The following is an 18,616-nucleotide window of genomic DNA, read 5'->3' on the forward strand; positions in this document are numbered from 1 at the left end:
TCCAGGCACACGTGAGTTAGTCATAAAAATGCCGGCTGACCTCAATAGGGGCACCATGGAAACAAGAAGGAGAAAAAGTGTTTGTATGTGAGTGTTTGTGTGTGTGTGTGTGTGTGTGTTGTTCAGGTCCACGTCATAGAAAGCAAAGAGTGATTGTACCAGCTCAGTGTCAAAGATGTTGGATTAACCTGAAAGATTTCAATAAATATGGGAATATTTCTAATGAGTCATTTATGCAGAGATCAAGAAAAATAGAATATCCTGTTTGGATCTTAGCAATCCGTGTTTTCCCCCCCAGAGAAGCGTTTCAATTTGCAGTATCCTGCACATTGTAAAGCAAGTTTGGACAAGAGTAAATTTTATGTGTGTATTGGTATGTCTCAGGTTATTTTATCTCTTAGTATTGTAGACTTTTGTGGGGTTTTGGGGATTTTATCACACCTATTTTACATTATGGGAGTCGTGGAAACCCCAGTTCATACATTTCTGGAAAAGCATCCATTATCCAGCAGGGTTATTTCCTGCTGTTTGCTAACATGCTTTCCTGCATATTGATAGACATTGGATTGCTTTGATTCATCATTAGGCATAATTATCTAAGCTCTGTTGAGCAAATGCACAGGGTTTAATCTATAGTTTAGCAGAGATATGCGTGGATGGTCTTTCAGGAATTGGAAAACAACCAACTAGTAAAATATGAACATAATCATATAAGCGCAGGGGTTTTCAGAATGATGTACAGTCTGTCTCATTTCACCTCACGTGAATATTAGCAGCCAGTAATGGACGACTCTCTTCAGGGTTATGAGAAGAAGCCATAAACCAACAAATCGCCATTTAGATAGGAAACAGATTCAGCTAGGAGCTGTTTACTTGGAAGGGTCTATTTGTTGTTCCATCCCCTGAAGAACTCTACAGCTGCCATATAATGGTGGAGTGAGAACAATTTTTCAGTATCTCCTCGTTCTGCAGCTTCGCAACACTGAACAAGAAGGGTAAATATGTTAAAGGTAAATGCAGAGATACCACAGACATGTTATTAAATAAGACTCCTGTATTCATGGTCAAGGCATATAAATATACTATTGTTTTCACATTTTTTGTAGGTACATAAGCTTATTACTCTGTTTTTTCTTTATTGACTTTAACATGCTCTTATCAGCTTCCTGCTTGTGTGTTTATATGTGGCAGGAATTACATGAACAGCTGCAAAGCATTGTGATTTCAAGTCTTGCACTTCACGCACACACCCCACTTCACACCTCTGCCAAGGCTGAAAAATTCATCATGCATCAACGGACTTCCTGCATTCAGAAAATATCCTTGGATTGTGATGTTTTCTTGAGGACATTCATTTCTCTTAACTTATATTTGTGAACATATGATCCGACTCTAAGGGGTAATTACTGTTTAGTTAGGCCTGACCCAACCTCTGGTAACATTTTAATCCAAATGTATGTTGGACTTTTTAAGTAACCGTGCTAATAAACAAACAGACAGGCAGGCAACCTGAAGCCATCAAATAACCTCCCCGTTGGAGTTAATTACGTGCTTGTAATCATAATATACAGTGATTGCATTTGAGGCTGACAGAAGCATTCGTTTAAAGGCTGAAATTTTTAATATAGTTTTGGCTCCTGTGTAATATTTCCTCTTCCCTAACCTATTTCCTTCTTTCCATAATTTAAAGTAATTTAATAATGGCTCGTCTGGGTTTACTTAATGTTGGCAAAGACCTGGAGGATGGATGGATTCTTTGAGTGAATACAACAAGTTACATTTAGACTTAGATTAAAAAAAGCCTTGTAAGTATCTTACACTCAGACTGCTGCTTAATGCAATGCCTGTGCAGACTACCGATATCTTACAGGAGCTTGTCAGAAGGCAGCCATCCAGCTGCAGTGTATGGACCCAATGTATGGTCTGCTGTTACTTTGACTCACACACCTAATCTTGTGTATTCCCAGTCACTGCACAATCCCACATACCTTTGCGCGCATACACACTCTTGGGGCTGTCTTGACAGGTGCAGGCATGTGGAAAGGAAGAGATGTAGCCACAGTTAGTTAGATTCCTTTGCATACAAACACATGCAACACATTTGGAGCAGACACTCTGAAGTGATTGGAGAGATGTGGAAGAAGCACAAAAGTCCAGCCAACCGCATGCATGTGCACACAGGCAAAATGAATAGTAAGCACACTGAAAGCAGCTGTGTCTTTCTGCACTGCAAACATTCCTCCATTGGCTTTTCTTTGTTTTACCCATATTTTTATTACTGGTTGTTCCACCTTGCAGGAAGCTGTCGTAGCACGCTTGTTTGTGCATCCCAGTGTGAATATGTGTGTGGAAGAGGGAGCAAGTAAGAGAGACGGAGCAGGAGGAGGGGTGGAAAACTGGCTACTGTGAGGCTCAGTCACATGGGCATGCACGAGAGGCAGGCAGGCAGACTAAGAGAGGCTGGCTATCATTTGAGCTGCAAGCACCAAGTCAAGCTGTGAGGATGCTCTCCCACTCCTGTACAACCCTGGCTTATAGGTATTAGCTGTTAGTGTCTCAGCTGGCGAGAGACAGTGAATCATAGTGTGCTGGTTGGAAGAGGAAGTCTCTGCAGAGTCCAGGCTGAAAGTCATGTTCACTCTCCTCTTGTTCTCATTTAGCCTGTTGTGAATTGTTCACAGTAATGCGCACTCTGAAAATTGCTTCCTCGGAGGAGCAGAGCCAACCGATTTTAAACCATCAAAAGCTTGTGCACATTCAGACGCTGGGATCTGGTAACATTTGCTGCATGAAAAACAAAATGAGCTTCCCTTTTACATTTCCTTCCACCACCTGAGATGTTTTCACACTTGCACTGCAGCTTTTCCAGACATTGTCCATTAATTGTGCCGAATAAAGCAAACACAGTTGCTTCTGGACAACAGTAGAAAGTGATCCCAAGGTAATTCTCCTGAAATTGTTTGCAGCTCAACCCAACTTGTACTTGATGGTTGATTCTGTGCCACCTTTTACAAGAAGGTACACCCTCTTTCGGTTCTAAGCTTTTATGTATCAGGACATAATGAAAATCATGTGGTTGACTATTTTACCAGAAAAAAGTGCAGAAGCGGTGCATGAAAAATTAAACGTAATCACCTTTAGCAGCAGTAATCTGAAATAATTGTTACCTGTATGACTTTATCAGCCGTTCACATCATTTTGAATCTTTTTTAAAGCGTTGCTTCCGTTCATTAAACCAGAGCATTTCAATCTTGCTGATGTATAGATCATTGCAGCACCTTGATTCATTTCTTTTTCTTTTTCTAACTCTAGAGCGCAGGTGTTGACTCCAGGCCTCGAGGGCCGGTGTCCTGCAGGTTTTAGATGTGTCCTTGATCCAACACAGCTAATACAATACACAGTTGGGGCGATCGTGGCTCAAGAGTTGGGAGTTCGCCTTGTAATCGGAAGGTTGCCGGTTTGAGCCCCAGCTTGGACAGTCTCGGTCGTTGTGTCCTTGGGCAAGACACTTCACCCGCTGCCTACTGGTGGTGGTCAGAGGGCCCGGTGGCGCCAGTGTCCGGCAGCCTCGCCTCTGTCAGTGCGCCCCAGGGTGGCTGTGGCTACAACGTAGCTGCCATCACCTGTGTGTGAATGTGTGTGAATGGGTGGATGACAGGTTGTGTAAAGCGCTTTGGGGTCCTTAGGGACTAGTAAAGCGCTATAAAAATACAGGTCATTTACCATTTTACAAATTGCTAAATGACCTCCTGTCATGTCTTGGGATTCTCCAGGGGCCTGGTAATGAACTAGTCATGTGATTCCGGTGTTTTGACCCAGGATGATATCTAAAACCCGCAGGACACTGGCCCTTGAGGGCTGGAGTTCAACACCCCTGCTCTAGAGTCTGAGATGCAGCACTTGGGGTTTGTTTGCAGTTTCTCCAAGCATTGTATGGTTAGATCTTGGGTGGAATTTACTGGAAGGTTCACTCTTGGGAAGATTGGAAGCTGTCTTGAATGTTTTTCACTAAATAATCTCACTATATAACGATGGACTTCACACTGTTTGGAAATGGTCTTATAACCCTTCATAGAACTCTTCTTCTCTAAATCATTGCTGTCGTCTTTCCTCCTTGGCATCATGTTAACACACTCCTGAATTCTCCAAAAACCTCACACCTGCCCTTAATCCATTCATGAGTTTATTTTGATTAGCAGTACCTGGCTGATCCTAAACCTCTTTATTCCCATGTAAGCAGTAAGGATGTACTTTCTAATACACTGTTTCTGCATTTTGGTTAAAATTGTGGTAGATAAACAATTCAAGATTAATTATATTTTTGATTATTTTTTTTGAAAGAGGGTGTACTTTCTTTCACGATGGCTGAATATTAATTGAAATGGCTGAATGGGCTTTCACCCAGCTGCTCCTCTTTTGTCCTAACGGCAGGGTTGCATGTTTCTAGGCGTGCAGCAGTGAGATTTGAAAGCAATATCTTCTCCAACAAAATCAGGCCTATCACCTTGTCATAAGCAATGAGGAACTTTCTGCTTTCCTCAGCGGTACGGGATGTGTTGTAACCTTACTGACACAATACCACAAGAAAATCTTTTAAACATTGCCGCTCCATCTGTTTCCCAAAAGTGAAAAGTAATCACATAAGCAAAACTGGTGTCCTCATCAAAGTGTCTCATCAGTTGTATTCATATCATCGTGTATTTATTCCCAACTGTCAGGCTGTGTTGCTGCAGTTTCTCCATAAATTCCACCATCTGGGCTGCTGAGTGTGATAGCAGTTATGATGATAACAGTAACAGAGTGAGGCTGATTAATTCCCTCTCTGTCTGAAGCCATCTCTGAACCACCCTCTTCATCACTTTCCACTCTTTCTTTTGCTCATTTTCCGTTCTCCCTTTCCTGTTTTCCTACCCTTCTCTCCATTATTATGCTGAGTGTTATATATGTCTATAATTATGTCTATTTCAGGCTTTCCTGGTGGAAACAGGACTCTGATTGCCTTTCTCTACTGTTTACATCCTGTTATTAGGCTGGAAATGATCATAACATGGCAGATACTGCTTTACTTCATGTATTTACTGGTATGATTAGTATTTACTAGTGTAGCACGTTGTCACCATACTAGAACTGTTTATCTAATATGTTTAAGCTTGTCTCATGATATGCGGACGCACCTGCACGGCATCTGCAGATCACACCCACGGTGTTAAAACACGGGGACTCAGGGGTTGTTGTTGTGGTGTGATGTGCGGCTGGCAGCTTGGGAGCTGCAGCCAGTGTAAATAAATGGCTCAAAAAACGGATCTGTGGTCCCGCCGTGCCTTATTCACGCCACAGAGGCATATTGAGTTAAAGTTAAAGTGAGTTCATTAAGAGAGCTTGCAGTCACACATGTATCTGTGAACCTGTACTTGGGCTGGGGTGGGTGGACTGTAAATGTCTGAATAAACCTATTGGCATTGGAACAAATAAATAGGATACATTTTGGTGCATAGTCTAGTCAACCGTCACACACATGGGCTTCAGCGCCGCCTGCACAGCAGAATAATCAGTTGTAGTTCATGAGGTTTTCTAAAGGACTTCGTGCCCTTGATGTTACTGTTTCCTGCAGTCACTCAGTCAGGCCCCTGCTTGTGTTTGACACTGTCATTACATAATGTTAGGCTGCTGCATCCACCCTGTGGGATTCATCTTTGTCACGGGAAGGACTAATGATGCTGAGTAATGGAGCCTCTCTGTCACAGAGCGACTTACAGCCAGTGCTTTGTCTCTTCTTGTCCCCTCTCCTACAGATGCAGCTGCTAAGAAAGCCTTCATCACAGAGGTGAGCCACCACCTGCACCTGTCTCTCTGTCTTTTACTTTGTTTTTGATCTTTGCTTTTTGTCCCATACTATCCCACTATAATGGTTTCATTTGAGGCTTTTAATTGGTGCTTGAAAACCGCCTCCAATGTCACTACAAACAGCACAAAATATTTAAAAGCATTAGTGATTTTTCTTCTTGTCTGTATTTATAGGACACAACATTTTATCAGCATGTATCCTTGCTCTCTACATACATATATACAGCTACATTTAAACTATCCTGAGTTTGAATAAGTAATCCTTAGTGAGGCAAAAGCTCACTCCACCCTTCTCTAAAAACATGGTTTATGGCCCTTTTTTATTCTTCTGTTCTCTCCAGTGTCAGCGAGAGCAGATATGATCATCAGCACAGAGCCCTGCCTGCACGTTGTTCAAATAGTTTTGTTCGGGAGGGGCACCCAATTAGAATAAAGGGATGTTTTCCTTAAGACAGTGGAAGAAGTGAGGCGCTGCACTAAAGCCCAGTATGAGATAAACAGGAATTATTCTGAGCCGCGACTCAAACTCAAAGCTGGAAATAAGCATAATAAGTCTTCTTTAATCCTCCTAATTTGATCAATCCCTTTTATACACAGCGCATTTTAGCAAGCCCTAAAGTATTGCCCAATTTGTTTAATAGGAGTGTGCAGATTATTTAAATCTACTTAAATACCAGTTTAAACCAAAAGCTCAGTGACCATTACGTACAGTGGCTCTAGAATTATTTGCAGTGGATAAGATCCTAAAATCATTACATCAGCTCCATTACATTAGCTGAGCTACAGTCTGTATATCGCTTCAAAATGACAAACATCAGACGTTGAAATTGCTGCCATTCAACGGTCTCCATTCATAAAGAAGTGCAAGTACTGCTGACCGGATTATAATAGTCTGCTTCTCTCTTCTTCTTATCAGATGGCCTCATCCTCAGGCCAGCCTGGTCAAGGAAAGAAGATTGGACACAGAGGGGTGGACGCATCAGGGGAGACTACTTATAAGAAGGTGCTATACTATACAGTTTCTGTTTCTAAGAGTGACCTTTGATATGCTATCGAAGAATAGTGCTATGTCTCTAGGTGTTATAAAATGAGTTTTTCTGCCCTGTTACACCCAAAAAAGGTTTTAGAGGCCAGAGGAAAATAAAGATTTTTCTTTCAGTCAGTTTTATTATCAGAGGTTAATTTATCTAAGAAATATATGCATTTTCTGTTTGTCTGGTAATCCGAAATATGAAATGACATGACGCAGACTCATTGCCTTTGTACACTTTATAGATGATACCATTAGATTCTACTGAAACATTTCTAAAGAGCAATCTCAGACTGTCCTGTGAGGTTTAGAAGAAGATGAAGAATTTCATTTTTGCCTCCTCCACTAACTCTTTTGCAGACCACATCATCAGCCTTGAAAGGTGCCATCCAGCTGGGCATCGGTTACACAGTGGGTAACCTGAGCTCCAAGCCTGAAAGAGATGTGTTAATGCAGGACTTTTACGTGGTGGAGAGCATCTTTTTCCCCAGGTTTCTGTTACACCCAAACACCCACTAAAGCCCTCTAGTGCACTAATAAGTGGAATTTTTTTAATTTATTGACCGGATGTTGTTATCCTAAACTTTTAGTGAAGGGAGCAACCTTACTCCAGCCCATCATTTCCCGGATTTCCGCTTTAAAACGTACGCTCCTGTGGCCTTCCGCTACTTCAGAGAACTGTTTGGCATCAGGCCGGATGACTACCTGGTAAGAGTTCACTCGTCTTTGTCTCTAGATCCAGACTACGTTTAAGGTCATTGAAAACACTTGAGTGGTAGCAGACCAATCAAGGTTGGTAGCAGACTTTCCTTTATTGGTTAAAGCACTCTTTGATTTGAATCTACACACACCTTATCAGTAAAATTTTTTTATATCCTTCCAATGTCCTGAAAGGACGATTTTTCTCTAATTTTAGATATAAATAAACTTCTTTTTAACGGCCGATAGTGGCCAAACCGATTTGACACAGAAAAAGGCATCACTGCAACTTGTTGGGGTGGAGGTATAAACAACAGAATTAGAAGAAAAAAACTCTTGATAAAAAGTGGGATCTTAGTAGAGAGCTAAGTGAAAAGGAATGTGGACAATAAGCCATGAGACAGCATCTGAGAGGGCAGAGAGGAGAGGAGAAGAAGGCTGGAGAAAGAGAAGGCAGGTCTGGAGCTTGTCTCTCTTCCTCTGTCTGGGGAACCTGGAGGCTGCATGATTCAACGCTCTGCATATACATACACTGATTAGTCAGTGTTTTTGCATGCTCCATGTGCACTTGTCCTCAATGCATTGGTACTCCAACCACGTGGAAACACAGCATTGTGCCGGCTTTTCTCCCTTTTCTCTTTCAGTCAGCAAGTCATCTGGAGACATTTCACCACTGACTGGCTGTACTTATTATTCAGATTTTAGGTCACAGCATAAACTCAAAATTATAATATGAATCTAGAGTCTATATTCTCTTTTTAATTCTTTTTTTAAGCATTTCCTTAAGCACTTGGACATAACATAGGACAATCTAGTTGATTGTCTTAACTGGTAGATGGTGTTAATTGAACGGTGCTCAACAAATCCTGAATTGAAATTTATAGAAAATGCAGCAGCAGCAGAGGAAGTGGTATACAGAGGTCCCTCGCTATGACACGGTTCACCTCTCGCAGCCTCGCTATTTCGCTGAATTTTTTTTGTGCAATTTTTCATGCTTTTATTTATTTATTTATTTATTTATTTATTTATTTATTTATTTATTTATTTATTTATTTTACTGTGCATTACGTTCTGCATCCTGATTGGCGGTAGACTATTGTCAATCAATCTTGTGCCATGTCTCCTGTACAGTACAGAATGCGTTCACCTTCTCAAATTAATATAAATCTTCGATTGCTAGCAGTGTGATTCCATAGTGCTGCACTAAATGTTTGTAAGTTTTCTCCCCAACAAATACAACAATGTTGATTAGACGTTTTGCACCATCAAAGGCAACCGCGGGTGCCTTTGGTTTCATTCTATAATACTGGACTTATTTTCTACAAAGGTTTGAACTTTGAGGGTTTTTAAACAAGAGAGAAAAGTGTGAAAATGTTCATGCCTGTCTGCGAAAAGTGTATAAAGTGTGTAGTGAGGGGTTTTACAGCCTTACAGCATCTATAATAATACTAAAAAATAAAGTTGACTCCTTTGCGGATTTCACCTATCGCGGGTTATTTTTAGGACTTAACTCCCGATAAACGAGGGACCATTGTAAACCTCACTAACCTAAGGGGTCAACACTTTAATTTGGGACATAGTCAACAAAACTTTCAATGATTTTTAAAATCAGATATCACTGATATTTCTGTACTTGCACACTTACGCACTGACGACCACTGAAATTAATTTAGACAATGCTTCAAAAGTAAGGCTAAAGTAAGATTACATTACATGATCGCTGGTTGTTGGTTAGACGTGCTACAGCAAAGACTTAATGTTCATGTTTAGTGTTCAGTCTGCTGTGGATTTTTGGTTGTAAGTTAAAAAAAAACAACTTTCACTTCAACTGCAAGGCTAAAATTTATGGGCATAAAGTGCTATAATAATGATGATGATGATACATGCTATTTCTGTATAGCATCTTTCTAAACCCCAGTTACAAGATACTAAAATAGCAGCATGGAAACATTTCTGAATGCATAAAAAGAGAGAAAAAAGACAAAATGATGACAGAAATCATTAAGAATACATAATAAAACATTATGAACAAGCCAGGTGCTGTTGTAAAAGCAGATAAGTGACAGATAAGAGTCAAACTTGAAGCTGCGCGTGCATTAAAAGCTCAAATTTTAATCTAGAACATAATTATTCTGTGACTTATGAACTGAAATGTAGTCTCACTATAAAAAATTACTGTATATGAGCCATTTCTGCTCACAGGTAGCTGATGTTGTTAGAGTTCATTAGTGGTGGATGTTAAAAAGTAATTTGTTACAGTAGAAAATTGCTGCCATTAAAAGGTAATTTGAAGGGTTAACGGCTTTTTGCATTACCAGAACACTTTGGTCGTATTTCCTCTGTCTCGTAACCAACAATAAGCTTGTTAGTGTTGCTACGAGTGACAGCTTCAGCCATTGCTGTTGTGGGGCTGTAGCACTGGCACCATCTAATCCAGCCTTTCTAACAAGTCACTCTGTTATGTGTTACCACCAACAAGTTATTCATAGACAAATCATTAGGGCCTGGCAGAAGAGATAATGTGTTGTTGACACATTTGTGGCGGCAGCTACTGATTTTTGTTATTTCCTGTGGACCTGCCAATTATGGGCCTTTCTGTTTTGTCAGTAAATAGTGATAAAGGGATGTTAGATTTTCTCACACCCAAAAAGACAAAGAAAGCTTAAATAGTCTCTGCAGCAGTTCTGTTTGCTGAAGATTTGAAGCTGTTTTATCACATCCCTAAAGAGACTTTCTCGTCTGATAAATTAGACATCTTAGTGTAGGGCTGTGACGACTATGACCAAAATCTCATATCCCAATATTAAGACATCTATCGTCCCGATAACGATATAAATCACAAGAATGTAGCATTTTCTGTAAATTCTGTGAATCTCGGGCAGCTCGACTTGGTGAAGTGTTTCCAGCTGTGCGTCATGTAGCTGGAGTCAAGTGTTTTAACCGATGCATGAAACGATACATTTTTAGACATAAGTTGTAAAGGCCGCCGTTTTCTTTGTGAGTATTTATTACACGGCGTGCTGCGGGGAAAAGCCTGTTCTAACGTTTGAGTCTAAGGTTTATTTTTTAGCACCTGGCGGCTCTTTTTAAATTCTCATCCGTAAATAATCTGCTCTTTCACGTGATTCAGTTTATTTTGAAAAGTCTCAACAGGATCTTGAGCTTTATTGTGAAAGGTTAATGTGGAAACTAAACCAGCGGACATGCGATGGTTTTGCCGTCGTTGTTGCTAACGACAACGCATAAAAACAGGGGCTTGTCCATCTGTAGTGTGGTTATATTAAAAATAAGACAAAGAGAGAACTTTAGGAAATTAATATAGCCACTACAGTGACCATCAAAACCATGAAAAAATATTGCCGTAAACAGTTTATTTTACGACACCACAAAACAAAAGATAGTGTAAAATGAAACTATAGACCTTTTTATATCGTTATCCGATATATATCGTTATATCGAACAGCCCTAGTGTGAAGATGAGCCTCCCAACTGTTTGCTTATTGCTATTCCTAGTCAGCTTCACATTCTTATCCTCCCGTCCTGCTTAGGTGTGTTTTAAAATGTTGGAATTGATTCAGGAGAATGTTCAAATGTGAGTAATTAGCGGAAGTTAGATGGGGAGTGTTTGTATAAAAAAAGGTTACAACGTTGGAATTTTAAAAGCATGTTCTTTCAGCTTTGTGTTTGTTTCCATTGTAATTCTGTAAAATATATATTTATTCTATGTCCTTATATGTCCTATGGCCTTTTGTGTTTCATTAATATTCAAATTTGGGCTCTGTGTCTCAGCATGCTGGTGTTTGTGTTTGATTTCCAGTGTTTATGTTTATTATCAGCACTGCAGGCAACTCCTAATTTATAGATTTGATCCCCAGAGAGCCAGAGAGTTCTAGTCAGCGTGGTATTCTTCATTAATATGTTGTTAACAGGAAGGTATCAGAGGAGATGTATAATGAAGTGCCGTAATTATTTTTCTGTGCTTTTTTGTGTTCCACTGGTAGCGTTTGCATGGATTGCAGTAATCTAAAAGAACCAGATGGGAAGGGTTAAGGGGGATCTATGCGGGGAGAGGTGAAAAGGATTCGGTCCACTCAGCCAATTCCACCTTTATGGCAGCAGCAGCGGCTGTGATACAGAGCTTACGGAAGCAATTAAAGTACTTAGGTGAACTCTTCTGAGTCATGGCTCAGTCAAATCTGAACACCGTTAACAATTTACTGAGTCAGTGTGACTCACACTGACACAGTCAGTGTGACTCACACTGACTGAAGAAATGATCATGTTCCATGACTTTGTCGAATAGACTGCAACTTTAAAAAAAACATGTTTTCTGTAACTTGTCTACGAAGTTGCGTTCAGTTTCAGAGTAGTACAATTTGTGCGTCTTGCAGACAGAGTACTACTAACAGCTAATTCAGTGTACTTTTACTTAGTACTATATCCTCTATGTAAACAATTGTAAGGTCAAATTAGGTCAATATTCTTTCTCATCTATTTAAAGTTTTATTTACAGTTGTTTTGTTTAACTTTTTCATAACATTGGTCATTTTTCCGTGTGTAACCCTGCAGTACTCCCTGTGCAACGAGCCTCTGATCGAGCTGTCCAATCCTGGAGCGAGTGGCTCAGTCTTCTATCTTACAAAGGACGATGAGTTCATCATCAAGACTGTGATGCACAAGGAGGCTGAATTCTTACAGAAGCTGCTGCCTGGATACTACATGGTAAGCAGATTGTGTGCATGACAGCGTACCTAAAATGTATATGTAACGTGCTCAAATGGGCGTGTCCCACCAAAGAAGTTCAAATGAACTGCCACAGCAGCTGTTCTTCCATGTTTTATTTATTTTCTCACTGGGATTTGGCAACTCTTTTCAGGTTTACGTTAAGTAACGCACACTAATTTCTTGTCGTCAAGACACACAGATTCATGAACACTGGATAAAAGGCAGGGAACCCTTTGTGTACTTATGCATGTTTGTTTGAAGACACCACACTTTTTTACAAATCCATATTTTAATAGAGATGCTTTGCATGAGTCGTAGTTCAAAAAATAACCCTTCTTTAGCTTATGCCAGGCTTTAGAGCAGCCTCTATCTGAAACAAGCTATTTAGCTCCCGTTTTTCTTTCTTTAAGGCCAGCCTGCATTTAAGGAAACTTTTATCTGATTGGCTACCCTTTTTTCACAGCTTCAACTGACCATATTAGGGATATCTGTTCTTAATGACATCATAAAAGGCCAAGAGTAGAACGATTTGTCTATTAGCAGTCTGAAACCTGACATTTTGGCACACAGGGATTACTTCTACATGCACTGACCTCATCATTTGAAATATTGGCTATGTTGAAAAACTGTAATAAGGCATATATGGAAGAAAATAAGAAAATCGTGAATAAATAATAGGTTATTATTTATTATTATTTCATTTAAATACTAACTTCTATTCCTACTTTTTTTTTAAGCTCTCAGGTTTATGTAAGATCCTGGAAATGTTTCCTCCAAGCACAAACCTTCAAATAAAGCAGACTTAACAGCTTTTATCTTCTGTGACTGAAACCTCAGGCCATAGGATTTCATAAGAGACTGGCTGGTGTTTTTCAGTAGCCGGATGTACTGTACTTAAGCCTAACAGAGCATGACTTCCACCAACAGTAGCCCACTCCCACCCCCTCCAAAACTTCACAGCCTCTTTCTGAAAGAAGTCAACCAGCAACAGCTCCATGTATGTCCATGCTGCTAATCCAGCCTCACAGGTTCATAGCCCTCGCCCTTGTGTTTATTCATGCACCGACAGCTGCGGGCAAAGTCCACTGCAGGAATTTGTTTAATCATTTAAGGAAGTTGAAGTCTCAGCGCATTTACTGTGACCTTTTCCATCGTTTTGGTTGTGCTCTGAAACATTTTCACAGGTGTAATTGGTCTTAAGCGAGTGGTTTAATAAAAGCGGAGAGTTTCGGGCTGTAGCCCGAGGCAAGAGAAAGGGGAGGGAGGTTTTAAAGACTCTCAGAAACAGACACAGGACAAAAAATGTATGTTTGGACATTGAGAAGTAGTTTGAGTATTGGAGACTTATCTGTATTTTAGGCAAACACATAACAGACAGCGTACAAGCAGTCATTGGTGGAGCTCCACGTCTTCAACAGCTGACTGGCTCATGGTTGTGGGCTGAAGACTCTGGCTCTGGGCAGCATGCAGACCACAGTGATGTAACTGACTTCGTGCTGCCACTTCTCTCCCCTCTGTTTATTCACCCTTCTATTATATGGCTTGTCCTTCGTGTTTTAATGTCTTGTCACTCTCCAAAGAGAGCCTCCTGCTGCTGTGGCTCTCTCAGCGTGATTTATTTTCCTTGATTTCCCCCTCTCGCTCTGTCTTTGTGTTTAAATCCTTCCTCTCGTTTTTCTTCTCCATCCCTCTCCTCTGCTCCCGTGCCTCACGTGTTCGTGTTGTTGGCTCGTCACCGCTCTGCCCTCGTAACGCTGACAGAAGGGTTGTGTGTGGCTGAGGGCTGAGGATGCTCTTTCTCTCTTTGCTGCTCTTTGTAGAAGCTTTTCTCATCTGAAGGTCATTCACCAAGTACCTAGTCTTTTCAGCCACATTTTCTAGTTATCCTTCATCTCTCTGGAGTCTGTTCCTCTTTCTCTCTCCTCTTGCAGTCATTTTTACCCCTGATTGCTGTGTGTTACCACTATATGGAGCAGCCCTCTGTTTCTCGCACTTCTCTCATCTTTCTAATGGGACTGAGCTGGCCCAAGTCCCAAGGTCAAAGCAGGTTTATAACTGAGGAACCAGCCAAACTAATTTGTTTGCATTGATTCTTGAAATATTTGGCATAACCTGTGATACAGAGGAAAGTACTTGCTAAAGAACTTTTTTAAAATGTCCTTGTGTGCCTTCATCTTGTTATTGCATTTGGCTTAGCCAAAAATGATCTAAAGTGCTTTGTGTCTTTTCATTTCTGTTCAGTGATAATAGTTTGACTGTGACTTTGCACAAAAAATCCCCCAAAAACCCAGTCAGATATGAATTCAGCCGATTACCCCTTGTAGTCGGACTCCTCAGGCATCGCTGCTCTCCTTCCACAGCTGTTATTTTTAGATCGCTCTGTGTAAGTCCCCTTCTCATCACTTGCACGTGAGCATCTGCAGTTCCCACTGGATCTCCTCCAGTGTATCAAAATAGTGATTCTTCAACTTGACTTACATTTCTGGGAAATGGAAGAATAGCAGGAAGCCAAATCTGGCAATCAGGTTGATTAGTAAACCAGAACTGAGTTGGAGTGGCTTCAGCTCCAGATTTTTCAGTGTGTTATTTATTGGCATACATCGCAACTCAGGTTGTTTATGCTGAATATTTTCCCTCAGGTGCCTCAGCACATTACAAATTTCACAGTGAATAACCTTGTAAATATTGAAAAAAAAAGCAAAAAAGCAGCAAGAAACAACTTGGGTGTGCACACCGACGACCTTTACGCTGAAAACTCCTGTTTGGTCTTTAAGTCCTGGCCAGAGACAGAGCTCTCGCTAAGACATATGTTCTTCGAGATGAGAGTCAAGTCAGTTTGATGCAATACATTCAGCTCAATTCAATTTTATTTATATAGTGCAAAATCACAGCAACAGTCACCTCAAGCCGGTTTATATTGTAAGGTAAAGACATTAAAATAATACAGAGAAAACCCCAGCAATCAGATGACCCACTATGAGCAAGTGCTTGACAAAGGTGGGAAGGAAAAACAACCTTGTAAAAGGAAGAAACCTATAGCAGAACTAGGATGAAGTATTAAATATTAGGGCTGTTCGATATAACGATATATATCGGATGACGATATAAAAACGTCTATCGTTTCTTTTTACGCTATCCTTTGTTTCGTGGTGTCGCAAAATAAACTGTTTACGGCAATATTTTTTCATCGTTTTGATGGTCACTGTAGTGGCTATATTAATTTCTTAAAGTTCTCTCTTTCTCTTATATTTAATATAACCACACTATGGACGGACTAGCGCCTGTTTTTATGCGTTGTGGTTAGCAACAACGACGGTAACAGCATGGCGTGTCCGCTTGTTTATGTTCCACATAAACCTTTCACAATAAAGCTCAAGATCCTGTTGAGACTTTTCAAAATAAACTGAATCACGTGAAAGAGCAGATTATTTACGGATGAGAAGTAAAAAAGAGCCGCCAGGTGCTAAAAAATAAACCTTAGACTCAAACGGTAGAACAAGCTTTTCCCCGCAGCACGCTGTGTAATAAATACTCACAAAGAAAGCGGCGGCCTTTACAACTTATGTCTAAAAACGTATCGTTTCATGCATCGGTTAAAACATGCATTCGACTCCAGCTACATGACGCGCAGCTGGAAACACTTCCCGCAAGACGAGCTGCCCGAGATTCACAGAATCTTTTGTAGAACTGTAACCATTAATTATTTTCTTTATTTTTAATAAGTAATTCAAGTAAAACATGTAAACAAAATTACAACATAAAAATTCACATCATCGCACTGAGAATGATCAAAAACCTGTCAGTCATACTTTCATTCTGACTGTGTGCTCTGGTGGAGCATCAAAGGTTTTTGTTCTTACAGTAAATTTAAAAGCTTAAATTCCGCTTTGATACGACTCTTTCCCGAGTCGTGCTTTTTAAGTATGATTTTCTTCTCCTGTGGCTACAGAATCCAGTGACCACTTTGATATACATGACATGGCACTGTGAGAAAAACCTTCATTTCTGTTGGCTCTCTCTGTTGTGTAACGGATCCTGGTGCGATCAGGTGGTGAATATGTAACCGTAGCCAAAGTGTGTGTACACTGAGAATCATGTGTTGTTTCTCAGTCAACTGTTTGCGTAACATGTATCAGCTATCCTATCCTTCGTGTATGTTTCGTTCCGTCACGTTCCCATGAGGAGAAAAATGCCTCTTTGTGTTCAGTGGCGTTCCTTTTTGTGCTGTTTTGAAGCTTTTATTTAAACTGAAATGGATATCATTAATCAAAAGCAACAATTTCTGTTCCAGTGTCAGAAACACTGCCTGAAGTCATACAACTTCTAAAAGATATATATATTTTTGTTACATGTGAGCTTACTGTACCTCACACATATTGTATTTCGGCTCAATCCCTCACAGCGTCTCCTTATGGTGTTCATTTCTCATGTTCTCCCTCTTTTCCTCTCATCTCCAGAACTTGAATCAGAACCCTCGCACTTTGCTGCCCAAGTTTTTCGGCCTCTACTGTGTCCAGTCAGGTGGCAAGAACATCCGTGTGGTTGTTATGAACAATGTCCTCCCCCGCGTGGTGCGCATGCACCTCAAGTACGACCTGAAGGGCTCCACCTACAAGAGGCGAGCGTCCAAGAAGGAGAGGGAGAAGGCCAGGCCCACCTTCAAAGACCTGGACTTCATGCAAGACTTGCAGGATGGCCTGATGATGGACCAGGACACTTGCAATGCCCTGACCAAGACCCTGCAGAGAGACTGCCTGGTGAGAAATATGAATATACAGCTAAATGCAAATACTAGTTTTAGCTTTTTTACTTATGTTTTCTGTTGAGACAGACAGGAGGGGAGGAGATGGTGAAGTTGGTTTGCTTGTTGTGATGCAGGATCCGTTAAATGGCTCATAAAGAGTAATGGTAGATGAAGAAGCATATAAAAAGTCTTTAAAAAGAAGGGTGGGGAAGCCCATGATACTCATGGTGCCCTGATTGATAAAAGAGGATGGATGAGAGTAGACAGGGGAGCTGGAATGGAAGAAAAACTTTTCTTGAGGTTATGATGTTTGGCATTCCCAGGACCCCTTTCTATAAATTAGAGCTGTGTTACGAGTACAAGGTTTAACGAGGTGTCTGGTCTGGTAGCTGGCTGGCTTTTTCTCTTGTAAATCACTGTCTGCTGTTTCCATTTACAGTACTCGGAAAGCAGTGTGTGTGCACTCACTGGCAGTCAAATACATTGTTTATCAGTGTGGGCATGCCCGTGCACCACTCTGTCTTGTGTATAGCATTAACATCTCCACGGTTATTGGTTTTATATCCCTCTTGGGGACATGTTAAAATAATAAAAAATAAAAGCTTTCAGTCAGGATTTAGAAGCTGCGTGTCTCATAGGCACTGCACACTGACAACTATCTTTGCCTGTCCTGTGCTCAGGTGCTGGAAAGCTTTAAGATCATGGACTACAGCCTGCTGCTTGGGGTCCACAACATCGACCAAGCGGAGAGGGAGAGGCAGATGGAGGGCTCCCAGGGTGACAGCGATGAGAAAAGGCCCGTGGCCCAGCAGAAGGCTCTGTACTCCACAGCCATGGAGTCCATCCAGGGGGGAGCTGCCTGCGGAGGGTCTATTGACACAGACGACACGTGAGTTTGGCCAGAGAGGAGAACAGCAGAGGCTTTTGGGAGTGCATGTCTCCGACTTCCCGCATTTATACGAGCTAACAACCTGAAGGATAAATAACAATGTTAGAACTTATTCATCTACCTTTATCTCTTACTCTCCCTCCTAAAGTTATTCTGCTTTCAGTAGTTACGCTTCTTCTCTCTCTTCAGCTCTTTGTTCCCTTTTAATGCTCACACTTGATGCGACACTTTAGTTCCTTCAAATTAAATGTAAACCATTTCAGTGCTTCAATTTCAACTGCTTTCAGCCTGAAAATATAATTGCATTTTTTTGGTGCTGCCTCTTAGAGCTTAATATACACAACTTCAGAGAAATTCAAAAGAAATTGAAGAAAATGCAAAACTTCAGATCTTGCCCGTAAAGCAATCAGCGGTTTTGTGTCAGAAGTCCGAATGTTGAGTTCAGTGTAGATTAAAGGTTCAGCAGAGACTAAAACCCTGCTGACTTGCTAAGATGCAGTTAGCCTTAACAAATCTGAGTACCCTAATACTCTATAGTCTTAGATTTAAGTAGAAAGAAACCAACATTTCCTGCCTTTATAGGCTTATTCTCATAAGCCAAATTTCTGGTAGAAACATCATCTGACTCTGAAATCTCATTAAATCAGATTTTCTGTCACGAGTTTAAAAGGCACTGAAGGGCCAG

The 18,616-nt window shown here is 40.8% G+C and overlaps 1 protein-coding gene across 3 annotated transcripts in view; it reads left to right on the forward strand.

Moving 5' to 3' along the window:
* The window catches only part of LOC102309822 (phosphatidylinositol 4-phosphate 5-kinase type-1 gamma), a 52,946-nt gene that overhangs the window by 16,303 nt on the left and 18,027 nt on the right, over positions 1-18,616 (forward strand). For all 3 annotated transcript variants that reach the window (XM_005948110.3, XM_005948111.3, XM_005948112.3), the window contains exons 2-8: positions 5,793-5,824; positions 6,761-6,847; positions 7,235-7,365; positions 7,465-7,582; positions 12,143-12,295; positions 16,756-17,055; positions 17,723-17,931. In XM_005948110.3, the coding sequence (XP_005948172.1) occupies positions 5,793-5,824; positions 6,761-6,847; positions 7,235-7,365; positions 7,465-7,582; positions 12,143-12,295; positions 16,756-17,055; positions 17,723-17,931 (1,030 nt within the window). The remainder of the gene's footprint in view (positions 1-5,792; positions 5,825-6,760; positions 6,848-7,234; positions 7,366-7,464; positions 7,583-12,142; positions 12,296-16,755; positions 17,056-17,722; positions 17,932-18,616) is intronic.

Source organism: Haplochromis burtoni, unplaced genomic scaffold (assembly GCF_018398535.1).
Source record: "Haplochromis burtoni strain Fernald_Lab_line unplaced genomic scaffold, NCSU_Asbu1 Contig_572, whole genome shotgun sequence".
Taxonomy (NCBI): Eukaryota; Metazoa; Chordata; class Actinopteri; order Cichliformes; family Cichlidae; genus Haplochromis; species Haplochromis burtoni.